The sequence below is a fragment of the Mustela nivalis genome (assembly GCF_964662115.1).
Source record: "Mustela nivalis genome assembly, chromosome: 3".
NCBI lineage: Eukaryota > Metazoa > Chordata > Mammalia > Carnivora > Mustelidae > Mustela > Mustela nivalis.
Genome location: NC_139022.1, coordinates 132,987,439 through 133,014,407, shown reverse-complemented (window position 1 = coordinate 133,014,407; position 26,969 = coordinate 132,987,439). Strand labels below are relative to the sequence as shown.

General features: G+C 48.3%; 1 protein-coding gene across 2 annotated transcripts in view; it reads right to left on the bottom strand.

Moving 5' to 3' along the window:
- Positions 1-26,969, bottom strand: part of ADAM19 (ADAM metallopeptidase domain 19) — an 80,280-nt gene that overhangs the window by 30,104 nt on the left and 23,207 nt on the right. For both annotated transcript variants that reach the window (XM_082725008.1, XM_082725007.1), the window contains exons 4-7: positions 18,864-18,942; positions 13,092-13,168; positions 5,513-5,705; positions 4,777-4,842 (exon numbers count right to left, since the gene is read on the bottom strand). Coding sequence is in view for 1 of the 2 variants with exons in the window: in XM_082725007.1 (XP_082581133.1) it covers positions 4,777-4,842; positions 5,513-5,705; positions 13,092-13,168; positions 18,864-18,942 (415 nt within the window). In the remaining variant the exon portion in view is untranslated. The remainder of the gene's footprint in view (positions 1-4,776; positions 4,843-5,512; positions 5,706-13,091; positions 13,169-18,863; positions 18,943-26,969) is intronic.

The window sequence follows — 26,969 nt, the reverse complement described above, 5'->3', positions numbered from 1 at the left end:
TTCTTGTCTTTCAGTGAGCTTTTATTTTCTCCAGGCTTCTATGAGAGCAGTTATTTTTATATAATTTCCTCTGTCCCCACACACTCCCTACAGTGTCAGCTCAGGGAGAGCAGAACCTGGGTCATCCTGGTGTCCCCAGCTGCCAGCTCAGTGCCAGACACACAGTAGACAGGTCATAGTTGTAGAGTAAACTAGATTCTCTTCCTCTGGGCCTTGAAGTCAAACCCGTTCTCCAGTCCTCCAAATTACCAGGTCTCCTGCAAACTCTCACGGGGTCTTAGACGTGGGACCAGTCTGATCCTTGTGCTGGTCATCGCTCCAACATGAAGCCATCATCACAGGGATCTCACGAGGCCTCCCTACATGTGATCAATCATCACTGATCAAATTGCTGCTAAAAGCTGCCATGTGCAAGGCATTATGCTTGGCACTAGATAGGACACAGTGTGAGACCCTGGTACTGGTCCAGAGGACCCTCCATTAAAACAGAAAGAGAAGGGCACCTGGGGGGCTCAGTCGGTTGAGTGTCTGACTCTTGGTTTCCACTCAGGTCATGATCTCAGGGCTGTGAGATCAAGTCCTGCATCAGGCTCTGCACTCAACAGGGAGTCTGCTGGGAATCCTCTCCCACTTCCTCTCCCTCCCCCTTCCCCTGCTTGCTCATTTGCTCTATCTCTCTAAAATAATCTTAAGAAAGAAAGAAAGAAAGAAAGCCCAAAATAACAACAATGGCAGAATCTGTATTTAAGAAATACACAATTAAAATGGGCACATAAATAACGGCAATGGGAAGCCACGTGAATGACACACTTGGGGGCTGGCAACCAGGACCGTAAGACCTCGGCACACAGGATTCGTCTAACATGCCACTTGGATCGACTGGCAGGGCCTTCTACAGTGAGAAGAATTCTGAGAAGGCATGGGGTTCAGCCAGAAAGAGTGTTGTGCTCGATTACAAATGTCTGCCATGGGAACCAGTAGGGAGGAGACATTCCAGTAGGTAGCCTCACATTTATCATTCCTGCCTGAGAGGGAATAGATCTCCTTCAGCTGCAATGATGAAGGAAAGCTTCACAGTGTAACGAGAAAATCTGCTACAACTGTAACCTAAATTTGCAAATATGGGCATGTCCTGTATGCTGCCATTGTCACAGAGAATCAGGATGCCTATCTGATCTACCTCGCACACACTGTGTATGCTACTTCAATTCCAACACTTCGCATCCTTCCTCCCCCCCCATCCCAGAAAAACATTCAAGCAAGAATCACAAAGAACAGCCAGATAAAACACCCTGGGATATCTGTTGGGACTAGGGTGTGTCTGGCCATGAGCCTGCGAGAAAGCCACTGTTTCTATTCTCCCACTGCTTGTGGACTTTCCTGGGCTTCTTCGGAACTGTGGCTCACCAGAACTGTCCTCGCACTTGACCCTTGCTTTTTAGAGTGCAATTCGATGCGAAGCCCTATGACTTGGACCTATGACCTGTGAATCCTGAAGTTTCTTGGTCATCCCATTTCTAAATTGGTCTCACTGCAGAGAAAGGGTTGCAACATTTACTGAATATTTATTAGAACATCAGAGTCAGAGTTCACTGTTTTTCAAATATATTAACCCTGTCTTTCAACAACTGCCTGATAATACCACTGTAGTTGAAGACATGTACCATGTTTTCCAGAAGAGAAGACTCAAGCAGGAGTCGCAAACTTTCTGTAAATGGCGAGACTGTGGATACTTGAGGTTCTGCGGACACACCGTGTCCCTTCTACTCCACTCCGCCGCGGCAGATCAAAGCAGCCACGGACAACACATACAAGCAGGAAGCATCTCGGCCAGTAGGACTCAATTTACAAAAACATGTGGTGGGCTATAGGCTAGAGTTTGCGGACCTCTGATGGGAAGAAAGAAGTATCTCAATCTTATACTTTCTAGGGTGACAAAGGAAGTAAAATGTGGCACATCACTGGCCTTTGCCCGCCACCCCACTAGGTGTCCAGAGCACGACAGCAGTCTGCAGGCCTGGTTGTACAACCATCCCACATCCTCCTGCAACAGACTATACTGTTCTTTCCCTGCCTAGATTTCCTATTTCACCTGCGGAATGAATAAAGGGAGAGCGGCCCCAGGCCATCCCACCTAGGCCCAGCTGCTTGGTCACTTTTACTGCACTCTCTGGGCGCTGTGCACCCTGGGCCAAATTCAGAGACCAGAAAAGGAGCCTGGCCTGTCTCAGCACCAGGCTGTAAATCACAGATAAGGCAGCCCTCCCCTTCCCTGTCTTCCCCACCTCTCAGATTAACTAACTGTCAGGAATTCACTTCTGCCCCTTGGAGAGGGAGTCTGGGAGAGGTGGTGTAGGAGGTAGAGATTTGGGAGCCTGTGAACCTAGCCTGGCTGATCACAACCCCCTCCAGTGAATCATTCGAAGCCCAGGACCCTGAGCAACGAGCACGGGCCCGACCCACAGGCTGAATGAGTCACTCCCTGTAGTCAATGCCTATGGGGCCGGCGCTGGAGGCTCTCCCCTCTGGAACAAGATGGCCCTAGACCACACCACAGTCCTAGAGGCAACTTGGGGGCCACTTTTCCTCTTGGGGCTCTGCTGTGACCCCAAATGCCACGAGACTGAAGATGCTCAATCCCTACCCCACCCCCACAACTTCAGTTTCCCGACTTTCACACCCAATAGGTTTTAGAGCCCTCCAGCCAGATGCCACTGGGCCAAGTGCAGGGTTGAAGGGGAGGATCATCCCACCTTCACATTAGAGCAGGAGCTTTGGGGGGCCTAGGAGCTTTATCTGTACAAATGATTCTGTGGCATATATATATATATATTTCAAGACCACTATATGAGATGATCTTAGATCATCTAACAAAAGCTTAAATGGAAAAATGTCCTAGAGTCAGAGGAGCTCAGCTTTTTCCCAGCAGCCCTCTCACTGCAAAGGCAGTCCTGCCGGGCAGGGCCAGCGTCGTTAACCTCTCCCCATGACCGTGGAGCCTCGGCTTTTAAATCAACTTTAGATTTTGCTCCCCCACACTACTCCCCTGTCCTACACACACACCTGCCTTTGGAAAGGAAAACAAAAGAGAAATAAAAAAAAGGAAAGGGTCCTGGAAAAACCAATACCTACATCAGTTACAAAGCTAAATTCTTCTCAAAGCAGAACCTGATGTTCCCTTGGCCTGAAATGCCCTTCACCTCCACCTTTCTGCCCAGTTAAGACCCCCTTGTTTTTTAAGGCAGCTCAAGCCCACCTGCTCCTGCCACCAGCGTTCTTAGAGGCAGCTCTTCAGGCCTGAAGCCTAGTTTCTTTCCATGACCTGTACTGCTCCAGGCCCTGTGCTTTGGGAGTGTGGACTAGATAAAGCTGCCTTGGGATGAGGTCTTTTTGGGGAGCGGGTAACTACAGCATCTGGATGGGGCACGAGACAGGTGGAGCTCTGATGAGTTCTGTCCTAGGGGAGCCCCAGGCAAGGCTGTGGCATTAGATCATGGTGAGTGCTCAGCTCATGGTGACTGTCCCTGCCCAGATGTGTTTAGCTGTGGCTGAGTCACTACATAGAGTGAGACTTGGGGGTGAAACATGGCTAGCGGAGGGAAACATGTGCTCTGGAGCCTGAACCTACTCTCATGTGTCAGCGCCAACATCTTCCCCTTGGAGCTTTCCCCAGTTCCCAAAACCATGATCTTTCATGATCTTTGCTCTAATCCTCCGTAACGAACAATCTTGGCAGTCACCACACTTGAGTTTTTGTGCTGCTATTGTAAACTCTGATGTCAGGGACAGGACGGTCTTAATCTTCTCAGGCCAAACACTGTGTTTGACACATATGAGAAAACCAAGATTTCGTTGATGAACAGATGAAATGAAAGAGTGAGAGAGATGAGTGTTCGTCAACTTTGAGGAGCCAAGGCCCGTGAGAAGCTGGCTGATTTGAGAAATACAGAATTAAAGGGTAAACAGCTATTCCTTAGGTCAGTAGTTGTCAAACTTGCTTGTGTCCAGAATCACCCAGAAGGCTTGTTAAAACAGGGATTCTTGGACGCCAGCCCCACAGATTAGGACTCAAGCAGGTCTGGGGTGTTCCCAGGTTCTGCTGATGCCTTGGTTCCCAGAGTTCTAATTTGGCACTAAGGGGATTATAAAAATGGACCTACACATGGGCAGGAAAATTGTATTCAATAGAATGACTGATTATCTTTACTATCTTTGCAAAAATTCTTTTGAGAATTTCTGTAGAGAATTTATGGGCTCCCTAAGAATAAGCACCAGAACCAAAAGGTCTTAAGACTCAGTTTAAGAAATATTAATCCAGGGGCGCCTGGATGGCTCAGTGGGTTAAAGCCTCTGCCTTAGGCTCACGTCATGATCTCAGGGTCCTGGGATCAAGTCCCGCATCGGGCTCTCCGCGTGGCGGGGAGCCTGCTTCCCTCTCTCTCTCTGCCTGCCTCTCTGCCTACTTGTGATTTCTCTCTCTATCAAAAAAATAAATAAAATCTTAAAAAAAAAAAGAAATATTAATCCAGATAATGCTAGTTGCCGATCTTCTATTTGATTAATGTATTGAGCCAGAAGAGATTCTTTCTTTTTTTATTTTTCCCCCAACCATATTTAAAATAGCTAGAAGAGCCCTTGGTCAGATTTAAGGCCCAAATCACATGACATACTGGAGAAAAAGGGATGTTTCAGCATTTCCCCAAAGTGGTTGGAAGCCTGAAATGGAAGCTATCCACAGAGTAGCTTTTCCACTAAAACCCACTGCCTCCCCCTTACCTCTGCATAATCAGCCACGAGGTAAAGCTCCACATACTTCATGGAGTGTAAATCTTCCCTTTTCATCTAAGAAAGAGATATGAGCGGGTCAGAGCTGTAGAAGTGGTGGGTGTGGCCTCATTTTAAAACAAACTGCTTAGAAATGGTACTGGTTAATAAGCAGTGCCCCCTCTCCCCTTACTGACTTCACGCTTGATGCTGGCCATAGTCCCCACCACCGTCACGACACCTTCCGCCCACCATCTTGGTTATTGCTGGGGCTGCTCTGGGACTATGGGTCCAGTCCTTCATACTCAAAAACTAATGAGCTGGGCTGGCAAGTACAGGGGCCACCAAACTGTGAGGGAACATGCTGACAACCAAGTTCCCAAAACGCACTGAAACCACATACCTCTATTTCCAGTACACATAAATACAAGTATTCTGTGCATATGGTTAAGCGGTTATTCCAAAAGGAGGGACATATTTTTTTTTCTCACATTTTAAAGTTTCTGAAATCAGCATCTCAGGGTGTTTTAAATGTCGTAGCATTTTTCCCCAAAACAGTTATTCCACCCAATACAAGTGTATCTCACAGCAGTGAACAAGATAGTGACTTAGAATTTTTATTCTAAGAGAAAGGTTATTTCTTCCTCCCTGGCCATCTCCTTTAATTTGGAAATACTCCTGGATCCAAAGGAAGGATCCAAAGAGGGGACAAACCTACCCCCAGGTTGATTCCTGCACTGAGACTCACCCTGCGAGGTCGTTTCTTGGTCTGGTTGGTGAAATGAAGGACCCAGTCCCCGGGGGTGGACTTGGAATGCTCGGCCCCACAGTTCCCCAGGGGTAGCTTGAGATGTTCAGATCTGTAAATAAGGTGGTGGCCCTCGCTGTCAGGCAAGGGCTCGATGATGTAGCTGAGGTTACTGCTCACCACAATCAGTCCCCTGTCAACGGGAGAAACAGAATCTCTGATCAAAGATTATAGTCTTGGAAAAGTTTCTTGCTCAGGTCTCAGGTTTTCCATATGCAAAGTGACATGGTTGGTTTTGATCGTTGGTTCTCAACTTTACTATAGGGTCATGAAACTTTTGGTAAGAATCTGACACCAACTTGGACTTCCTCTCCAGGGAAATCTGAACATGTATATGAAAGGTGGTACACAATTTCAGGTACTGAAAGCTGGTTACAAAGAAGCTGAAAGGGTCTAAAAAGGCTCACCAAGGACAGTTAATATATAAAGGATGGTAAGACAAGGATTCCAAAAAGCCCCCCAACTCAAACATGGCATATGACCAATCAAAAGTTGAAACTTAGAGACTGAGAAAATGATGATCTGGTGACTGGAAAGGAAAACAGTGGCCTGGGGGTGAGAAGTCCACGTTCTGGTGTTCACTCCAACATTAAGCTGTCAAATGGTCTTTAAGAAACCTCTTAAAAAACAAAAAAAATCGCTCACTTTTCCCATGTGTAAATGCAAATGATAATTAACTAATTTAACAGGACTCCAGATGATTAAATGGAAAGATTTTTGTGTACAAAAGACTAGTGGCATCACCAATGTCACTGCTACTAGCCTGGGTAGGGCCGCTCGTCAGTGAAGTTATGTCCACAACCAAGGATATGAGACTGTTCTTGGATTCTGGTTATAGACACAAACACTGAACTCAGAATAAGGACATGTGTTCATCCATTTTATTCTTTCACTCACTGAACTTTTCACCTGTACTAGATGTGATCTAGACATAATCCCTGTCCTCAAGTCATTCTCAGTTTCACTGGAGGACGGTCATTCATTCCACAAGTGTTTCCTGAGCTCCTGTTATGTGCCAGGCATCGAACCAGATGAAGAGGATGGAGACACGAACAAGACAGACAGAGTCCCAGACCCCGTGGAGCTTAGACTCTGAACCTGGGAATAAACCACTAGAGTACAGAACAGAGTATATAACAGAGCACAAAGGTTTCATCACCCCTAACACGAATGGATTGGACACAGCTGTCTGGGAGCATCACATCAATGAGGCTTCCAAGGGCATGACCCTCTACTGATCACTACCACACTATAATCCATGGAAGGATGAGTATGGGCCCATGTAGCAGACATCTACCTTCCTTGATGCAGTGAGATGAATACTGTAGCAAAGGAAGGCATTCGGTCAGGGCTCTGCGGGAGGAAGAAGCCTAGTAATAAGTCCCAGGGCACCAGTATGGGCTCCAAAACCTCAGGCCCTCATCTGTCCAGAAATTTCAAAGCTAAGATATCTCCAAGTTGGTTTTTGCCTCTCCAAACTGGCAGGACCTCTCTCTGGCTACCCCAGCTTCAACCTCCACCCCTACCCCCTCAAATCCCCACCCAGGTTTTCCCCTTTGGGAATAGCCTGTGATGCTTGCTGGAGAGATAGCGCCAGGCGGATCAGCAGCAGCCTTCCTGGAACCCATCCCTGGCTGACCTCATTCCAGTGCCAGGGAGCCTGACGACTTCCCGGCTGCCTCACCCAGGCTGACACAGCAATCCCCTCGGCAGGACACCCAAGGTGCTCCCTGAACAGCTGGAGGTGGGAGTGGGTGAACAGCCAGGGTCACATCCGCTCTCGAGTCCAGACAGGAAAGGGTAGCGGGCAGAGCCACTGTGGGCATCCTGTTCCCAAGCTTTCTGCTCATCTCAGCTGACCAAGGCCCCTCCCATGACCTCAGTTTCCCCCCAGGGACTCCAAACATTGGAAACAGAGGGCTTGACAGCAAGTCAGATGATGCTTTTATGCCCATCAGGTTGTGGCTGCGAAGATAACACCCAGTGAGTGGAAAGTTCCGCACAGGAACCAGTGAAGGTTCCCGTATGGCTGACCAGGCAGGCATCACTTGAACATGCCTCTGGGTCAAACAGAGCAGAGATCAAGCCAAAGTTTGGTCCATGGTGAGAAATGTGGAGGTGGCTATGTGGAGGTTCTGCTATGGTCCAGGCACTGTGCTGAGTATTTCCTTCTTCACCCTAACATTTCTGACCCCCATTGTGCAAACAAGAGCACTAAGGCTAGGTGAGGTTAATAAACTGTCCCCAAGTCACACAGGCAAGAACACAAGCAGGTCTCACAACCTTAACCACACTGTCACACTACCTCTGTCACACAGCCCTGTAAAGTGGGGCAGAAAGATACTCCCGGTTTATAGATGGCTACAACTGACAGGCATGAGTAACTCCCCGCAGAGGTGAGATCAGCCTGTCAAAAGCAAGATACCAGTCTGCCGGGAGATAAGAAGACAAAGGAGGCATTTAGCCCATTTTCCTTGTTAGAGGACATTTTTTTGAGAGTTAACCATAGGCCAAGCTCTGGGCTTATAATCATCATTCTTTTTTTCTTTTTTTCAGCGTTATAAGGCATCATCATGAGTCCCATTTTATAGATGAGGAAACTGAGCCCCAGAGAGGAGATGTTGCATAACAAGGTCTGATGGGTATCCAGAGCCAAAGATTTAAGTTCTGGCAGCCTCTGGGCCATCTGCCTCCATCAGTGAGTTCCAAACCGAGGGGTCATAGATCTCCAGGATCAGAGCCCCCAGAGCTACCTATCAGACTGCTCTGCGGTGTACATTAACGTGACAGATGTCGGAGACTCTGATTCTGGGGCTGGAGTATCTGCAGCGTAAACAAATCGAGCGGTAATTCCCAGCGCAGGCACACTCAGGAAGTCTGGCCTGGAGCCCAGGCTCGGTGGCAGAAGCCTGTCCTTTCACAAAGATGATGCTGCTTCGGAGAGTGGCAGATACTAGGTCTCAGAAGGGCACTGAGAACTCGTGGCTACTCCCCACCCCTCCCCCTACTGTGGTCCCTGGTAACGGCCCCGTGGCACAGTTACAGTCCTCCCCGACTGCCTGGGTTGGAGGAGTAGCTGGCATGAACCCCAGCACTTCACAGTGAGCACCAGCTCCCACGATGGTCAGGAGATTTCTTAGAATCCATTTCCCGTGGCACCCCCATCACCGCCCCCAAAATCTTGCTAGCTGCTCTCCCCCGAGCACCCACAGGTCATTTATCTTTCCAGGAGCCTCAGATGATCTAATTTGCTAAATGTAAGCACTAGCAGAGCTCAGTCAGGGGGCACAGGAGGGGGACGCAGGAAGCTATGAGGCTGGGACCTCACGCGCTATTCTCCAGTCCACTCTCCACCCTATTGCTCATTGTTAAGAGCTTGATATAAATGAAATTATCCAGAGGAACCTTGGCAGGGAAGGGCAGGCAGGCAGTGGCGGGTGATTCGCGCTTAACTCCTCAATGATCACGGGGCTCACCCAAGTGCACCCTTGAACAACCTAAGCAAGAAGTGCCTCCTAGGAATGTGTCCATTCAGAGCTAAACCTAAGGGGCACATCCCAGGTCCCTACATCCAGAGCTGCCCTAAGAGGTAACCACCCTGTTCCCCTTCTTTCCCTCCCCTCCCCGCCCTGGCCCCAATCTGCATCCAATGAGAAAAAGGTATTGCGAGCATCACAAGCGGCACAGAAGGAAGAAGGCACATAGGTGATGTGCTCCCTTGGGTATGGGGTGGCAAGGCACAAGTGGAGAGCGTAAGCTCAGGAGGGAGCACACCTGGGCTCACATTCCGGCTGCTGTCTACTAGCATTGTGCTAAGTCCACAGTGCTGGCTAGCTCTCACGGTGGTTGTGATAACTGACTGGAGTACAGGGAGCCGTTCCCTAGCCACTCAGCACACATATATGGAAACTACAATGTGCCAGGGACTGTTTTCGGCACCGCGGAGGCAATAGGACTGAAAGGAGTCCCTGCTCTCAAGGAGACCGCCCTCATCCCCTAATGTAAATCCACTGAAGATGTCACAAATGTTCTCATTTTATAGCCGAGAAAACCGATGCCGGGGAATTAGGTTCTAGACTGAGACTGCTTCAACTCCAGGAGCTACACGTCCACGGCTTACTCTGTGCTGGACACAGAGGCAGCATTTATGATGTGTTCTTCAGAAGCCAGGCCAGGTTTTCAAAGGCAGAAGGCCATGCCCCTCCCCGGGAGAGGGGCTAACAGGGCTGGCTTGCTGCGGGGCACAGGAGCCACCCCCTCCTGCCCCAGGCACAGGCCTCCCTGGGACCATGCACTCTCTGTAGTTCAGAACTTCCAACATTCAACAGTCCTTTGCGTGATCTGATCTGTTTTCTTTTTCAGATGAGAAGATCCAAAGCCCAGGGAAAAAGAAACGTGCACGGTTACCCAGTGAGTTAGTGTTAGAGCTGGGGCAGATACCAGCCTTCTGGTGAACAGGCTCCTCATTCCCCAGGGGGGCCCTGACCCCAGCCCCCAGACCCCGTACCCATGGCCCCCTTCCAGCCTCTGCCCCATGAGCACCATCCACGACGAAGGCCCACGGGAGACCCCAGTCCAGCCAAGGCAAAGACAAGCAGAGAATGATTCGGGAAAGGCAAAACTCAGAGTCCCCATCTCCAGGAGGTGTGGAGTCTCAAAGGTGGGTCCCTTGACTAAATTCTGAGCTCCTGCCGGGCCATCATGCACACATTCTTACACATTCTCTTGCATTTTCGATCTCATGTTCTCTCTCCTGCCCTCTCTCACAGACCTGGATCCTGGGGCGAAGGGTCACTATAACCACAGTGGAAGTGGGGCCCAGGGTTTTGAGGACAGAGCTGCTATCAGATTTACTATATATCCTTGAAAGACCTTCAATGTAATTAAACTTGCCTGACATTCATAACAACACTATGTAGCCATTCGAAGAATGAGCTAGATCTATGTGTGCCTAAGGCATAATGTTAAGTGAGAAAAACATTTCAGAGCGTTATGTATAGGGTTATCTTATTTGGATTAAGAATCACCATGTATACACACACTTATGTCTTTCAGTTATATATATCCCCAACAGCAACTGGTTGGAACGGTGGGTGGGGATAAGTAACTTCCACTTCTTTTAACTTGACACTAGATTATTTGAATGCTTAACACATCAGTTATGCAATAATAACTTTTAAACAGCATTTTGTTTAAAAATAAGCAACTTACCAATGAGGTTAAAAAAAAACGTTTTACTGCCATCAATACCTCTCTTGCTGGCAGAGTGCAAGCTAGGGACACATACACATGCATATACACACACAGTGTGTCTCCTAGAACCCACAGGTTCATTTACGGTCACTTCATCCCGAAACTGTCTGGATTCCTTCACAGATAACCATCTCTCCTTACACTGATCCTATGTGCTCCTCTGCAAAGCGTTTGTGTATGCAAGAAGTCAGGTGGACATTTAAAGGATGAGTTGTTGATCAGAGACGGGCTGGGGGGCCTGGACACCCAACATCCCGAGTGAAATGGTATGCCCCATCTTTCTGCTGGTGTTTTTTGTAAGGATCCATAGCTGTCACACAATTCTCAAAGGTGTCAGCAGCCCAAATATGATGATAAAACAGGATATGACCTACCGATGTTCTTTTTTCACAAGAAATATTTCTAAATGGATAAACAAGAAACTGCTAACAATGACTGCCTCTGGTGGAGAGGGGCCTGGAAATCCCGGGTGAAAAAGGACCCCATCTTTCATTTACCCTCTCTTTTGTACTACTTGAATTTGTTTTTACCATGATCATGGATCACTGCTCCAATTAAAGTCACTCAAACATTGCTTTGGAGAGAAGGGGGAGCCCGCAAAAATCTGGAAACTCTAGAAACTCAGGGGAACTCCTCTATATTTGTATTATCAGCCAAAGATTCCATTTGGTATAAATCCTACCTATTTTCTCTAATCAAAAGAGCATGTGCCCAGGAGAGAAGCGCCGTCACTATGGAGGTTCCTCCACGAAGCATGGCTTTATGAGCCGTGGGGAGGGACTTGAGGGTTACATGGGTCTGAAGTCTGCTGCTGCTGCAGCTGTTCCCTCTCTAGGGTCCGAATGAGACATCTGGTATACGTTTCTGGCTCTTAAGCCAGCCGGGCCCTCAGAAGCCCTTCAGTTCTTAAGGTGTGCAGTGAGAAGGCTGGGAAAGTAAGATGGGTGACCGCAGCAGAGGGAAGTGTGCAGAACACAAACACATGAGCGGCTCACCCGGTTTCCCCCTGTCAGCACGGCTGCGGGAATGATTTGTGAGAACCCAAGCCAAGTTCCCACTGCTCCAGACCATGGACACAGAGGAAGAGGCAGGGAGAAGCGAGTCACACCTGCGTGTTCCCTTTCTTCCTTCTTGGGACAGACGTTGTTTACTTGCAGACTGCAGGTGGTGGCAGCTGGGCCTGTAAACACCACTGGAGACCAGTTGGCTTGGCTCAACCAGGTCATCTGAGCAGAGGATTGGGAGCTACGGTTATGGTCTTCCAGCCAAAGCTTATTTCCTGCCTAATTCCCTCCGGCAGACGCACCGAGAAGCCTTACAGAGGAGACATGGCCCAATTTATAAACAAACACGTGGGATCTCAGCACGAGGGGCCTTGCATTTGCACGTGAGCCTGGGTGAAGTCTCAGCACAGGGCTTCACTGTAGAGGGCTGTAGCTAACAGATTCTCTGTCTCGCCTGTCATCCTGAAAATCACCTAGCTTCTCCCTTCTCTTCCTCCCTTCTCTTCTCCTAAATGCCCAGTTCCTTTTTCATCTCCTGCTAGTTCTGAGACCAGCAAAGAGCAAAGGAGAAGTGGGAATAAGCGCTCACGTTCATTTCAAGTGCATGAACCATGACTTTTATTTTCTGTGTTATGATGCTTTGACAGCTGGGGCCTTGCCCTTCTCAGGATTAGCCAATTCCTAGGGACGGTAAACAACTCTGAGATGCAGGCTCTCACCCTCTCAGCCAGTCGCCCTGCCCTGATCACCCTGGGAGCTGGTGCCAGACAACTAGGAACAGCCCTTTTGCCCCAGATCCCACTTCAAAGTGGCCAACCCAAAGCCAGCTTACCCTGCCGTGCTGGTTTCTTCCTATAGAAACCAAAGCGAAGACTCCTGCCCACATCCCCTCACCTCCCACACCCTGGCCCCTGACTGACCCCTGTGCTTCCCTGTGTGGTGTGCCCCTTCTCTTGGGATCTTGAGAAGAGCAAACTGTTTTTTCAGTCGTTGTCATCTCCTGACCTGCTGGCTTCCCCATGCCTAAATAATAAAGAAACCTCAAGCTCCTCAAGAAAGAGAAAGCTCAAGCCCAGTGAATCTGTGGATTATCCAGGACTTTCCTTGTCTCCCTGAAGCTCAGCCCTTCGTAGAACTGGCTTGCATACACTCTCAACGGACAGCCTCTCAAGGTCCCTGCCCAAGGCCAGCCCTGCTTGTCCTAAAAATTCCACGCGTGCGGAGAGTGCCAGGCGCCCCCCAGCGCTGCCAGGGCCTCTTACCTCATTCCCCGGCACGTGCTGAGTGTCACGCTGGACTGCTCGGCCTTCCTCACCGTCCCGTGGTAAAAGCAGTGGTCCTAGCGAGGAGAAGAGGGAGCTGGTCAGGCGAAAGGACACTGATAAGCTTGGCAACGTTCGTGTCCCGTGAGGGTCAGGGATGACTATGCATGCCCTAACTTACAGCCTGCAAAGAACTTCCTAAAACCACCCTTTTATTTGATCCTCGTAATAGTCCTGGGACAGAGCAGATGTCATCATTCCAGTGAACAGATGAACAACCGAGATTCAGAGAAGCAGAAAATTTGCTGAAGGTCTTCCTGTTAGAGAAGCCAGGACTTCAGGTCTAGCTCAGGGCTCTTGCCATGACACGTGGCTACACGCCACGATGGCTTCTGAAGAGCCTGCCTCCCCACTCGAGTCACCTCCAGGATCCCCAGCAGAGTTGAGATGCGTGTCCTCCCAGAATCTCAGAATGTGACCTTCTTTGGGACAGGGTCTTTTCAGATGGCATTAAGTTCAGATGAAGTCATACTGGACTGATGTCCTTAGAAAAAGAGGGGAGGACACAGAGAGCCCGAGGGAGAAAGAAGAGGCCATCTGAAGTCAGCTGCAGAGATTAGGGTGATCCAGCTGCAAGCCAAGGAGCACCACGGACTGACGGGGGCCGCCAGAAGCTGGAGGAGGCAAGGAAGCATCCTTCCCTAGAGACCACAGAGGAAGCCTGGCCCTGCTGACACTGTGATTTTGGACTTCCAGCCTCCGGAACTGTGTTTTGCACCTCTAAGCTCACAGTGCTTTGCCACAGCAGCCCTGGGAGACAGAGAGCTCCTCACTTCCCCACCTCCCTGAATCCCTGTGCGCCTGGATCAGACCCGATTTGGCACCTGCACCCACAGACGCCTGGAGGGCTGTTGCTGCTCTCACATCGGTGTGTCTTACAGCCATCTGGTCCTCCCGACCTGGCTGGACTCCCCTTGACTACAAACAGCTGCCGAATGCCGCTCCGGGCCAGGCCTCCGGCTACGTCCCGGAGACACAACAAGGAGAGAGCATGCACGTCTCCAGCCTTCCTGAGACTTAGCGTCTTGCGAGAGCCAATCTTAATTAAAAAGCCATACAGAGATTTAATTACAAACTCTGAAGAAAGGCTTGAAATCCAAGTTGGAGGTGCCAGCAGAGTGTATTGTAAGTAGGGGAACCAGAGCATCTACGAGACCACCCGGGACACAGCTGGGAGCAGCGAAGCACCAAAGAGACCGATGGGCGCAGCCCAAGACTGTCCCCAGCACACACAGGGGCACACTCCTACAAACTTCTTCCCACATAGTTCAAGGAAGCTTAGCTGCTCAGAACAGAGAGAAGGAAAAATCCCCGGGGCAGAGCCGGGTTTACACAAAGGTGTTAGGAAGGGTCTGACCTACACAGCTGCAGACACAGGAGTTTTTTCTTTCCCCACAGTGCCCAGGCAGGTCCAATCAGAAATCTCGGGCATCTGCCTATGGATCTGCCCAGTGATCCCTCACTAGGACCACACTTGTGGTCGTTTCTCTCAGTCCAAAGCCGGCAGGGACATGACCCAGGAGGCTGCAAACCCATTTGTTCGCAAACCCATTCGTCTGCACTCTCTGGCCCCACCGCCCGCCCAGCTCTGGGCAGGGCAATGGCCTGATGATTAAATGCAGGCACGTTGGTGCGGCCGGGCTGAATCTACATGCAAACGCCCACACCTGCCCGTGGTCGAAACAGTTCCACAACCTCCCTCCGACCTCCAGTGTCTTTGGTCTCTACCTCATGAGGTGCTTGTGAGAAAACTCTCCATTGAGGACCTGCGGCAGGCAATAAACCTTAGTGATCGTGATACAGGCCTTAAAGTCTCATTGTCAAAGGTGGGATGTGGCCACGAGGGAGCCAGAAGCCCACCAAGGGCCTAAACCCTCAGTGGTCCTACACCAGTTCTGGGTCATAGACAGCTGAGCCACATGCCAGGTCACAGGCTATGGGCCAGGCCGGAACTCAGCTCAGGGGCAGGGTCCAGAGCACTGGTGCCCTTTCTCGTGGTGACAACCCGCTGGCTGGCAGTGTGGCTCGGCTCCTCCACCTGTTCTAGCTCAGGACAAGAGATGGGCAGCGGCTTCTCTGTTTGCATCAAACTCTCCTGGACTTCCAATGCGCCAGATGCCGGCATTCAGAGGAACACTGAGGAAAGGCGCTGTGCCGGCACCTGTGAAGGAAGGGGAGGCAGGCATAACCCTCCTTCCAGCCAGGATTCCACCCACTGGCAGATGCCGGCCTGTCACACAGCTCTCCCCCCACCGCCAGACTCCCAAGACGTGGAGACATATCATCAAACTCGCAGCTTCTGAACCGATCCTTAGAACTCAGCCACAGGGCCATGAACTCCACAGCCCGAATCATTCACCGGTGGAAGACGAGGCCAGGCCCATATAGGGTCAGTGGGGTTTGCAGGTGTTAGAATGATGGAGAGTCAAAAAGTTCAGAAATGAGGATCAGCTACTGTTTCAAAAATATGGGTCCCTCTACAAATCAAGAGTATTCAAATCTAGGGATGGATACGAAGACTCCCCGGGTCTCTTCCCATCTTTGAGATGATGCTAATAGTGTTCACCAAGGTGCCCTCTCAAACAGCATAACAGCGGACTTGAATAACGTGCTTTAGATCGACCAAGCGCTTTCACACACATCGTCACACATGCTAATGATACCTGCCATTTCTGTTGTAAACCATGAGGCTAACATCTAGTCAGTCCTGCAGACTGGAAAAAAAACTAATGGAGATTTTTTTTCCTTTAATTCTGACAATCTCACAGCCTTATGAGGTAGGTATTTTAACTCCCATTTTTTAAAAAGGGAAATTAAAGGTGGGAGAGGTTTCCTGTGGCTCACAAGGTCACACAAGCCAGGAGGAGACTGGAACCACGGCAGCCTAACTCGAGACTCAGCCGCCTCTGCGAGCAAAAGCAGCCCCAGGAGAGTGTGCAGGAATGAACTGGTCACAGCTCTACTCTCTGCTAGCCCCACCAGAGACTTAATTCTAGTCTAAGCCTTGCCACTGGCTGGTTATCTGAACATAAACATGTTACTTTCTCCCTTCTCAATTTCCTCATGAGTAAGATGTAGCGCTGGCAGATATGTTTACAAATTCCCACAAAATCGGTGACTCATCTTACCCTTCTATAGCTCTGAGAGTCAGATCTTAATATATCCAATTTTCTGATGAAGAAACTCAACCCCAGTGTGGACAAAAGCATTGGTTAAGGTCACAAAGCTGGTTAAAGGCAAGTCTACATGCCTGGCCTCAGACTCCACATCTGGAACTCTTGCTGACTTGAAGGATGGGTCTGACGGTTCCCAGGGCTCCCAGTAGCCCAGGCCAAGGCTGGTCGCAGGGCGTAGCCCTCCATGTTTGGGTCAGACACAGCTAAATGGCGTATTCTATTCTCATATCTCTTTGAAGTCATCAGCTCCCAGGTAAGAAAGCGGAGTAGGAGTTCCATGGGGCTGGATGAGGGCTTTGCAAGAGTCTAGTAGGAGGGATGTACGAAAATAATGGGTCGTCCCATACTGCAGCTAGGATGTGCTTCGGTCAACAGGACCTTCAGGAAGGAGGGGTGTTCTGGGGGTGAGGGGAAGTTCTCTCCCACTCCTTTGTTTCTGAAAGGCCGTCACAGCGTCTCTGCCTGACGCTGAGCGCACAAAGAACAAGTAAATGAACAGTCATGAAGTCACCGCATTCCTTCTCAGCTTCTCGGCCTGAGGGGGCCACCCAAGGGGGCTTTCACAGCAGGAAGTATGAGCTCATGGCAAACTTGTGCACTGAGACCCATTCTTGAGCTGCGGGTGGAGAAGTGCCAAAGCCAAACTCAGAGGACAGTGCTTGGTGAGGTCCTGGGGCTTTCGAGGCACGCCTGCTTCCTCCCTGTCTCCCTGGAGGCAGAGAGTGGAGGTCTCCATAATGGAGGGAGTTTCGACCAAGGGGCACTGAAGAAGGTGAGGGGCCACACCTGGAGAGCCTCCCCAGAGATGAGAAGACAAGGCCAACTTGCCTGCTGTGGGTCCTGGCCACACTGCCAACTCCTCCCCCTCCAGAAAGGTCTTGGTGAAGAAGACAGCATTGATGGAACACAGCTCCTCAGCTACCTGATCGCTATGCTCCCAAACTCTCAGATCTGTCAAAACTTAGAAGTCCTGGGTCCCTTTCCCCATTCAAGGCTAATCGGATAAACTAATCTGAGATTTTACTGACGGAGAGTGGCAGTCATTGTCTTCTGGACATCTGTGCTCCAGCAGAAATATTGTAAAGATGAGTCATGGAGACCCATGAAGCTTCTCTGATTCCATGAGAAGCTTCCAGAAGAACACGGAGGCTAAGGGGCCTATCCTGTTACCCTATACACCACACTCCGCATCTGCATGCCACCAACGTCCATGATGTCCTGCCCCAAAGGCAGAAGACCACTGCTGCCCTTGCTGGAGTCCATCTTCCCTCCTTCACCCTATCTCATCTGCTCATACTGAGAAAGTTCACTCTAATCCAGAGTTTCTCATCTTGGGCACTGCTGGGGCCGCATAACTCTGTTGTGGAGGGGGCACCTTATGTATTATGGGGCACTTAGCAGCTTTCCTGGCTTCTACCCACCAGAGGCCAGTAGCATCCACCTCCCAATTGTGACAGTCAAAACTGTCTCCAGACACTGCCAAGAGTCCCCTCCTTTGCTGGCTAACATGGTCAACCAAACAAATAAAATATTTTTTGGTAACTGCATCTGATTAAAATTGACCTCATTAACATGAAACCTACTTTCTTTACGTTAACAAAAGTTTACGTAAAAGAGATGATTTAGGCAAAATTACTCCTAGCTAAGAACCACTGCTCTGATCCTGCCAACGCTAATGGTCCCCTGGTAGGAAAAGTCAGCAAATTGTGAAATGGGCACAGTTCACTACCTTAAATGCCCACCAGTGGCGTGTGGTGAAGCACACTAAAATGCATCCATCTGACAAACGATTTGACAGACTATTTTTTTTTAAACAGATTTTACTTATTTATTTATTTGAGAGTCTAGCAGGAGGAGGGAGAAGGACAAGCAGACTCCAAGTTGAGTGCAGAGCCTAATTCGGGCTCAATCCCAGGACCCTGAGATCATGACCTGAGCTGAAATCAAGAATTGGATGCTAAACCTACTGAGCCATCCAGTTGGCTGAAAGACCCTGAAAGACCATTTTTTAAGTGATAAATCTTTGTGCAAATATCTGAACTCAAAAACACTTTGAAAGAAAAAAAGAATCCAATATAAACATGGCAGCGAAACAAGAAAATCTGCATAGCCTGAAATCACATTGAGAAGGCAGACTACAAAACCCTATCCATCCATATGGGAAAGGATTAATTAAACATCTAATTAAGTGACACGGCAGGATCCCTGGTAACTCATTTCCTTCACTTACATTTTTGTTAATATGTGGGTGATTAACACCCAACAAAGAAAATGTATGCTTCGTAATTATTTATACCAATTTTAATCAGATGCAATTACCTAAACTACTGTTCGTCTGACCATTTTAGCCAGCAGAGGAGAGGGAAGCCTTATGAGACAACAAATTCACAGAATGCTTCTCCTGCTCACGCCCTTGGTCTTGGGTCAGGGCAAAAAAACCCTTCAGAGGGGGGTCTGTCTCCACCATGCATCTCCTCACTCCCCAGGGGTGGGACGAGGATAGGCCAACTGCAGATCTCTATTGACCTGAACTTACCTCAGATTTCAGCCTGGTGGTCTGAGGGCTGCCACTTGGAGTGTAATGGGTTTCCGTGTAGGCTGGAGCAAAAAGGTACCTGCAAAGAATAAACACAGGCTTTTGTCTCTTTAGGTGACGGCCTCTGCCCTCCTGGAAACAGTGGCCAGCCATTCTCAGTGACCCAGGAAGAACCACCCAAGCTTCTCCTAGCACAGGAAAATAAGCCGCCATAAGGTCCTCAGGAACAAAAAGAAAACCAGGAGGAAGGGGATTAGTTTGTATTCAGTGGGTTCATCACCTAGTTTGGACACAACCAGATGAAGCAGACAAAGCTAAAGCAGCATTGCAACGCTTTCTGAAACCTAGAATATACACACGCGAACACATCCTCAGAACTTGCCAAGGTCCGTGGACTCAGATCTGGGACCTACGCTGACTGGTAATCTTAGCACGGCACCCACCAGCTTTCAGTATGCCAGGTTTTCTTTAAGGGAAACTCTCTTTCCTGTTGCATGTTTTAGTGTCCCACCTGGCCCTGGCCAATGGTATCCCAAGATCCAAACTAAGCCAATGGAATGACGTTGCAAAAACTGACCAGATGGGAGTCATTCATCTGTTCCTTTGTTCCCACTGCGTGACTTCCCCGCACGGCCTTTGCCTGCCTTTTCTGAGACCTAGTGGCTCAGATTTCTTGAGACCTGCTGCTTCTGTGCATTAACCTTACAGATAATTCTTTTCTTTCTTTTCTTTTCTTTTCTTTTCTAAAATTGGACATTGGTTTCCCCCTTGCCACAGACCCCTTGGGCTGAGGCTAAGAATCTCTCACCAAAGGCAAAGGCAACACCAAACAAGGTTGCTAAAGAAAAGTAAAAGAGCCAAGTGGAGGTTTCAACTAGCTCAGCCACATTAAAAGCAAAATGCATTTATAGAAAGTTGAAATCCAGGGGCAAAGAGGTGTCTAAGGTTCCTAAGAGAAGAGAAATTGGGAGTCTAACAAAAAAAAAGAATTAAGTGAAAATGCGTGAAGAAAGCTTAACGGCAAGCCTAGACTCACAGAGTGAGCTCAGTAAAGGTCAGCAATCATCATCATTGCTTCCACCAGGAATAATGACAGAAGAACCCAGAAAAAACAGATGGAATGTACCTCTTTCCCCCTAACTGTCCCCAGCCATTAATCCTCCAGCTGATCACTTGAGAGAGGTGAAAAAGCAATTAGCTCATTCTCACAACCCCATTTCCTGGGTCTGCTTTCAGATAGCATTATGGACAGCTAGTCATGGGTTCAGAGTTTAATGGTCTATCTCAGTGCCAGTGGGAAATCTGAATTTTCTCACAGGAAATGCACTCCTGGCAAATACATTTTTAACCTCTTTTTGAGTCTTAGGGAGGGAGAATCATTGATTCAGTCACATGAAGATGCTCCGAAGAGAACATTCCAGATTGAACCTCAAAGATGGCCACATTCTTTTTTTTTTTTTAACTTTTTATTTTTTATAAACATATATTTTTATCCCCAGGGGTACAGGTCTGTGAATCACCAGGTTTACACACTTCACAGCACTCACCAAAGCACATACCCTCCCCAATGTCCATAATCCCACCCCCTTCTCCCAAACCCCCTCCCCCCAGCAACCCTCAGTTTGTTTTGTGAGATTAAGAGTCACTTATGGTTTGTCTCCCTCCCAATCCCATCTTGTTTCATTTATTCTTCTCCTACCCACTTAAGCCTCCATGTTGCATCACCACTTCCTCATATCAGGGAGATCATATGATAGTTGTCTTTCTCTGCTTGACTTATTTCGCTAAGCATGATACGCTCAGATGGCCACATTCTTGTCAGTCCCTGGCCATGTCTTCAGCAGGGTAAGCATTGTTCTGTAGCTTCTTATTTTGAGGATCTCATCATAGGACTCTCAGAGCCTCAGGGTTAAAAGGGACTTTTGTAATCATTTAGCCAAACCCACTGGACTGTGGGTTCCCTGAGAACAAGGGCACAGGTGCTTTGTTCGAGGCTTCTCCCCACCTCCCAGCACCTCCCAGCAGGCAATACCAGTTTACTCTGTGAATTAGTGGATGAAATGGATGAAGGAATAGGTGAATGAATGAACCTTCTACTTGTGTGAGAATCTGCCACTTGGCCATTCAGTACTGGACATTTCCAGTGACACGGAGTTCATGAGAGCCCCCACTCCATTTCGGAACCCATTTAGCAGTCAGAGAAAGTTCTTACACAGAACCTCTCTGTAACTGGCGCCCACTGGCCTCATTCTGTCTTCTGAATCCACATGGAATGATCTGCTTCTTTTTCTGCCTAACAGCCATTTCAGGACCAGCAGCGTCTAGGAATTAGTTAAAAATGTAGATTGCAAGGCCCCACCCCAGATGTACTGGGGCAGAGAGAAACTCAGCCATCTTTTGTAATAACTCCCGAAGTGATTTTGATGCAGAAGCACCACCCTAGACCACAAGTTATTGAGTTAACTTTTGAGGTAGGCACGCCTCAGAAATATCAAAGTGTTTCACTCCCCAAACCCCCATCATCCTGCCTCTACCACATCCTGGATCATTCTAAACCTGAAAAGCCTAGAAAAGTTCCATCAAAACAGCTCACACATATTTAAGTGTTAAACCATCGAACATACCCACGTACAACAGACTCCTGAGGTAGGTCCTAATCTTTTCCCCACTGTGTGACTGAGGACCCTGGAAACTCCACATTTAACTTGTCCAAGTTCTCCTGGCATGATGTCAGGGCCAGGTTTCAGACCCGGGGCTGTTGGCCCTGACCATACTTTTTAAGCACTTTTCTGCTCTGTTTTTTTCTTAGAAAGTGGAAGCATAAAACTAAAACACTTCCAAAAACCAGTGTCCAGACCACAATTTGATGATAACGATAGCAGCCTTGGGGACATACAGGATGTCACAAAAATGTCACGAGCTATCAGATGTGCATATACGCAGAGAAAAATATGGGTAAGCAAAGCACGCGGCAGGAGAAAGAGGATGAATATATAAGGACTTCGGGACCAGTTTTTTGAAACAACAACCCTTTCCCCAAATGGGGTTGCCAATGTTGGCCAAGGTCCTTCTTTCCAGAAGCAAAAGGGTCACGTTTCATCACCACGATCCATGCAATTTTACTGAGAGACAAAACACCACTTTCATATCCTCCCCACAGCCCTGGCCAGGCCCGCCCATGCCTGTGTGTCCAGGTGGTACCCTGGCAGTGCTCTTGGGACTCAGAGAGGGGGCTAGGGGGTCAATGAGCAGCCCAGCTTGGCCCATCTGCCCCTTCTTCAGCCACATCTTGTTCTCATCTCCTCCCTGACAAGGGGCTGGCTCAGCAGCTCAGCAGGAAGCCATCTCTCACCACTGGAGTGTATTAGGATTTTCAGGAAACAAGTTGTGAGTGAAGTGCGTCCAGGAAGGGAGAAGGACTGTCCAAGATTTCCCACCCCACCCCCTCCTTTTTCTGGCTTTGATGGAAAAGCAGTTTCTATGACATGCTCCCCCGCTGCATACACACACCCTCTGGGCTCACAACCCCACAAGGCAGGCAGAGATGATATCCCAGTGCTAATAGAAGCCACCACGGAAATGCTCACTTGGGGCAAAAACCAGACTGCTCAGACCCTATGTCCTCCAGCAAAACCTGCATCTTCCGAATCCCACCTGGGAAAAGAAGCTGTCCCCCAAATACTAAACATAAGATTGCTCTCCAGGGAAAGACAACAGAGCTGTCTGGGGGTGGCCAGGGCCCTATGCGGAGGCACAGCCAGACCCCAAAAGTACACCACAGTCTGAAACAACCCTGAACCCTCTCCCCAGAGGCTCAGCACCTTCAAACCAGAACAATCCCTTTAACGACTATTCCATTCGCTATCAGACACATTTCAATGGCCTCTCCGAACTTCAATCTCTAAAACTTCCTCTGGGGAGAGAGGCAGCAGAGCTCAAAAAAACAGCTTCTCGTAGCTCAACCCTCCTTCCTCTGCTTGAGGTAAGCACCCGGTGAGGACAAAGTGATAACAACCTGTGCAGCCTTGCTCGGCACAGGTCAATATTACTGAGCTCATCCCACAGTGGTTAATCTCACGGACACCTCATGCCCCCAGAACGTGCTCCTTCTAGGTCTGTCAAGAGTATCCTGGTGCTTAAACACTGGGGAGGTACAACCTTGCTGGCCGCTCTCATTTTCCCCCGAGGATCCTCACACTGTCCACGCATGCCGATGATAATGCAAGCCTCCGTTATCTGTCGCTCATACTCTCAATGCCGTTGTCTTGGGACTTAGACCAGGAACTGCACAACACCCGGAAGCGCTGTGAAAAACTATAAAATCCCAGGCCCCATACTGGCCCCACTGAGAATTCTATTCTCCAGAGGACTGAGAAATCTGCATTTGTAATAGTTTTTCCAGGTGATGCATTTCCAGGCTCTGAGAATTCTCCTGCTCCACTGGATCTATGTTAACATTGTAAACTCTTTTTCCCATTTTTAGGCTCTTGATCACCCCCTCCAAACCGGAAGATGATACCGGCCCAGTACAGAGGACAAGTCTAGGCTCTGAAAGCTTTGGTTTAAGTACCAGCAGCACTGCTCTCTAGATGACTGTCCTTTGAAACCCTAGAAATGAGGCCAAAGATGACTACAGTTGCTTTCAATTTCGTGGAGCTGAATGCTCAGAGAGGCCAGGCTAAGGGTCTTCAGACTCCATGGGGGTGGGGTGGGGGGGTACCACTTAGTTTTTGAAAGATTAGTCAATTAAGGCTGCTCTGCTACAACCCTGTAAGATGAGATGTTAACTTGTCAAAGGCTAATGAGGTACGATAGAGATGCAAATAATTTCCCCCCAGTAGAAAAGATGACTCCAAAGGTTGTGGTTACATTTCCCGTAAAATGATATTAACCAGTTTTAGATCCAACTTAGCGATCTTATCTCAACATTCATGTTTTCACTATTAAAAAAAAAAAAATACACGCCTACGTATATGTTTCCCTTATCCAACTTTTAAACCAGTTTTAACATCTTTCTGGCTCCCCCATAAATGAGATAAATCAAACTCTGACAAGTGTTAATTAGCATTTTAACTGTCATTGACCAAAGGAACTTGAGCCATCTAATCCACCTCCAAGGTTTAGCTGACCAAAATCCAACCAAAAATAACAGAGTAATAATTACTATCTCACAGCATCGCTGAAAGGATCAAATGAGAAAATGACATTCGAGCACTAGCTCTGACACTTCAAATTCGGGGGAGCTTGGGCAAGTCAGTTAACCTCTCTGTGCCTCTGTTCTCATCTATAAAATAGGAAGAATTTTAGAGTCTACTTAACAGGGTTGCTGTCAAAAGCCTATGAAATTTTGTCAAGTAAAATCAACAACTATGAAAGAACTATTCGTAAAGCATAAAGTATTTGTGTTCTACAAATCATTGTTATAATTTTCTCCAGGAATAGCTAGGTGCACATGTGGCAAGACCTTGATAATTGGTAAATCCAGAAAATGCGTGTCTGAGGGTTCACAATACTAGTCTCTTTCTTTATGGGGCTTAATTTTTTTTTTTTTTAAAGTAGGCTCCACGCCAATACAGGGCTTGAACTCACAACCCTGAGATCAAGACCTGAGCTGAGATCAAGAGTCAGATGCTCAACCAACTGAGCACCAAGGCGCCCCTGGGTGTTAAAATTTTTTACCTAGCTAGGGGACATTATGCCAATCACAAGCTACTCGGCATTAGTCCCCCTTTCAATCAAGCATAAATAGTCCAGGACAGGGAGGCACGGGAAGGATTTTTGAAAAGCAGAGTGCTGTTCTAATGTAATGGCCAATGTTTGCCCATATTTGGAACAAAAAACAAATTCAGTAAGTATTGTTTTCTTTTGTTTTCGAAGGAGAAAGTAAAGGGGAGAAGAGACAGCTGTTTCAGAACCAAGATTTCCAAACCAGTGCTCATTCCACCTCTGACTCCAGAGGAATGGAAACAAACCAACAAGCCAAAGGCATGGGCCCTAACTCCAAATAAGGATTGACAAGCCCAGGGGCCCACAGGCAGAAGCGTTCCTTTTGGAGGGAACAAAAAGGCCAAGGAAATAGGAACTTTAAACATTGGTCCTAATCTCAAGAGTGGGGATCTCCTCCTATCCCAAGGACTTCCTTGAACAAGTATCATCATTCCTGCCAGAAGACCAGAAGCAACACTTTGAGGCAAGATGGCGCCACCCATAACCCTGGCAAGAGGCTGAAGCTACATGGCATGTTTTCTTTAACCTTTCATTAAGGAAGTTTCTAAACAATGCATTAAGTCAACACTCCTTTTCACCAACTGCTTCTCATTACATCTTCTCCCAGTCCGCACAAGACCTGGCATCCTTCCGACCAGCTCCTGGTCCTGTGTTTTGCTTTTATATACCAGAGGATGTTTAGATGAGCACTGTTTACTCCTTTGACCAGCAGGGTCTTTATTTAATCCTCTTCATGCCTCTCTCCTGGCTAACTCCACAAAAATGAGTGACCTCTCTGTGCAAACAGTGCTGATTTCTTGGGGTCGGGGAGCTTAACTGTCAGGAACCTGAGGTAAGGGACCTAAAAATGGCTTACCCAAGTGTTTACAAATTTGTTCTGCAGTGTGCTGAAAAGCCCATGATGAGTATTTATTGGACTGTTAACGAAAGAAAAAGAAGGAGGAGGAGAAGGTGAAGGAAAAGAAGAAGAAGAGGAACCACCACCACCACCACCACCACCATTAAAGGAAATGGGGCACTATCTCTATTTCTTAAAAAAAAAATTTAAAAAATGAAAACATTGTCAGATAGCTGCCTCTCTAACAACCCATTTTTTTTTAAAGATCTTATTTATTTATTTGCGAGAGCGAGCGAGCATGAGCACAAGCTGAGGGAGCAGCAGGCAGAGGGAAAATCTGCCTCCCCACTGAGCAGAGAGCCCAATGCGGGATTCGATCCCAGCACCATCGGATCATGACCTGAGCTGAAGGCAGATGCTTAGCCCACTGAGGCACCCGTGCATCCCTAAATACCAAATTTTGATAAATAACCATAGTGCCCATTTAACAGATCAACCTGAAGGGAGAGGCCAAAGAAAGAGGCAACAGGCATACTGTAGAGATATACTTTGTGATTAAGACAAAAGGTAAGTGAAGAAAAGGAAACTCTGGAAGATCACTGGGCCTCTGAGAATATGCTAGGAAAAAGGGGAATGGGGGACCATCCTACAACAAACAAACAAACAAACAAACAGCACAGGGATGAAGACCACAAACCAACCTGCCCTAAATGTGTGCTTGATCCCTTTCAGACTCTGAATGAATATCCCAGTAACTTTGAAAAACCTCATCTCATGTTTCCTGGCCTCCTAAACCACAGCTCTGGCACAGTCAAGAAGGTCAGATGTTGGAAAGCCCTCCTCGATCGTGGCAGACAGCTATCACCCCAGCCTCCAGCATCCCTGCCCCCTCCTTGACAGAAGACTGCCCCGATTTGCCTTGAGAAAAGTGCTCTCCTCTCACTGCATACTAACCGCAGGCACCTGGGGTCAATAGTGACAAGCCAGGACAATCAGGTCTTACTTCACCGAATTCCATGGTGGGTGACATCTGGTGAAAATGGCTGGTTCCAGTGGTGGAACCTGAAAAGGCTGCCTATGAATTCCTAGACCCTGTCCTTTTTGAGCCCTAGTACTTCAGTTTCTTTTCCCAACACATTCTATATGTTTTCCATAAAGTATCAGGATACAAATGGCAGAGTTGACTGCCACAAAAGCATCTTTATTTGCTACCTTCTCTGTCCAATACTTCCCCTCAATCCACTTTTATAGAATTTGAGAAAGAGCAAAAGCAGCTCACCCAACATCACATAGTTGTATTTCGCTTCTGAACCCATCAGTCTCAATAAACAAAAGCCAGCTAAAGGTCAGTGGCAGGTAATCCTAGAGTTGGCCGTTCAGACACTCCCAGGAGGCAGGGAGGGAGGAAGGACGTTTGTGCAGGCTCATCATTAACCGTTTATTGAACAGCATCATGCCGTGCAAACTGCGGGGCACACAGCCCCAGCAAGACCCAATTCCTCCGTGTTTGAATTCACTCTGGGTCACTCACCAAGCAGCAG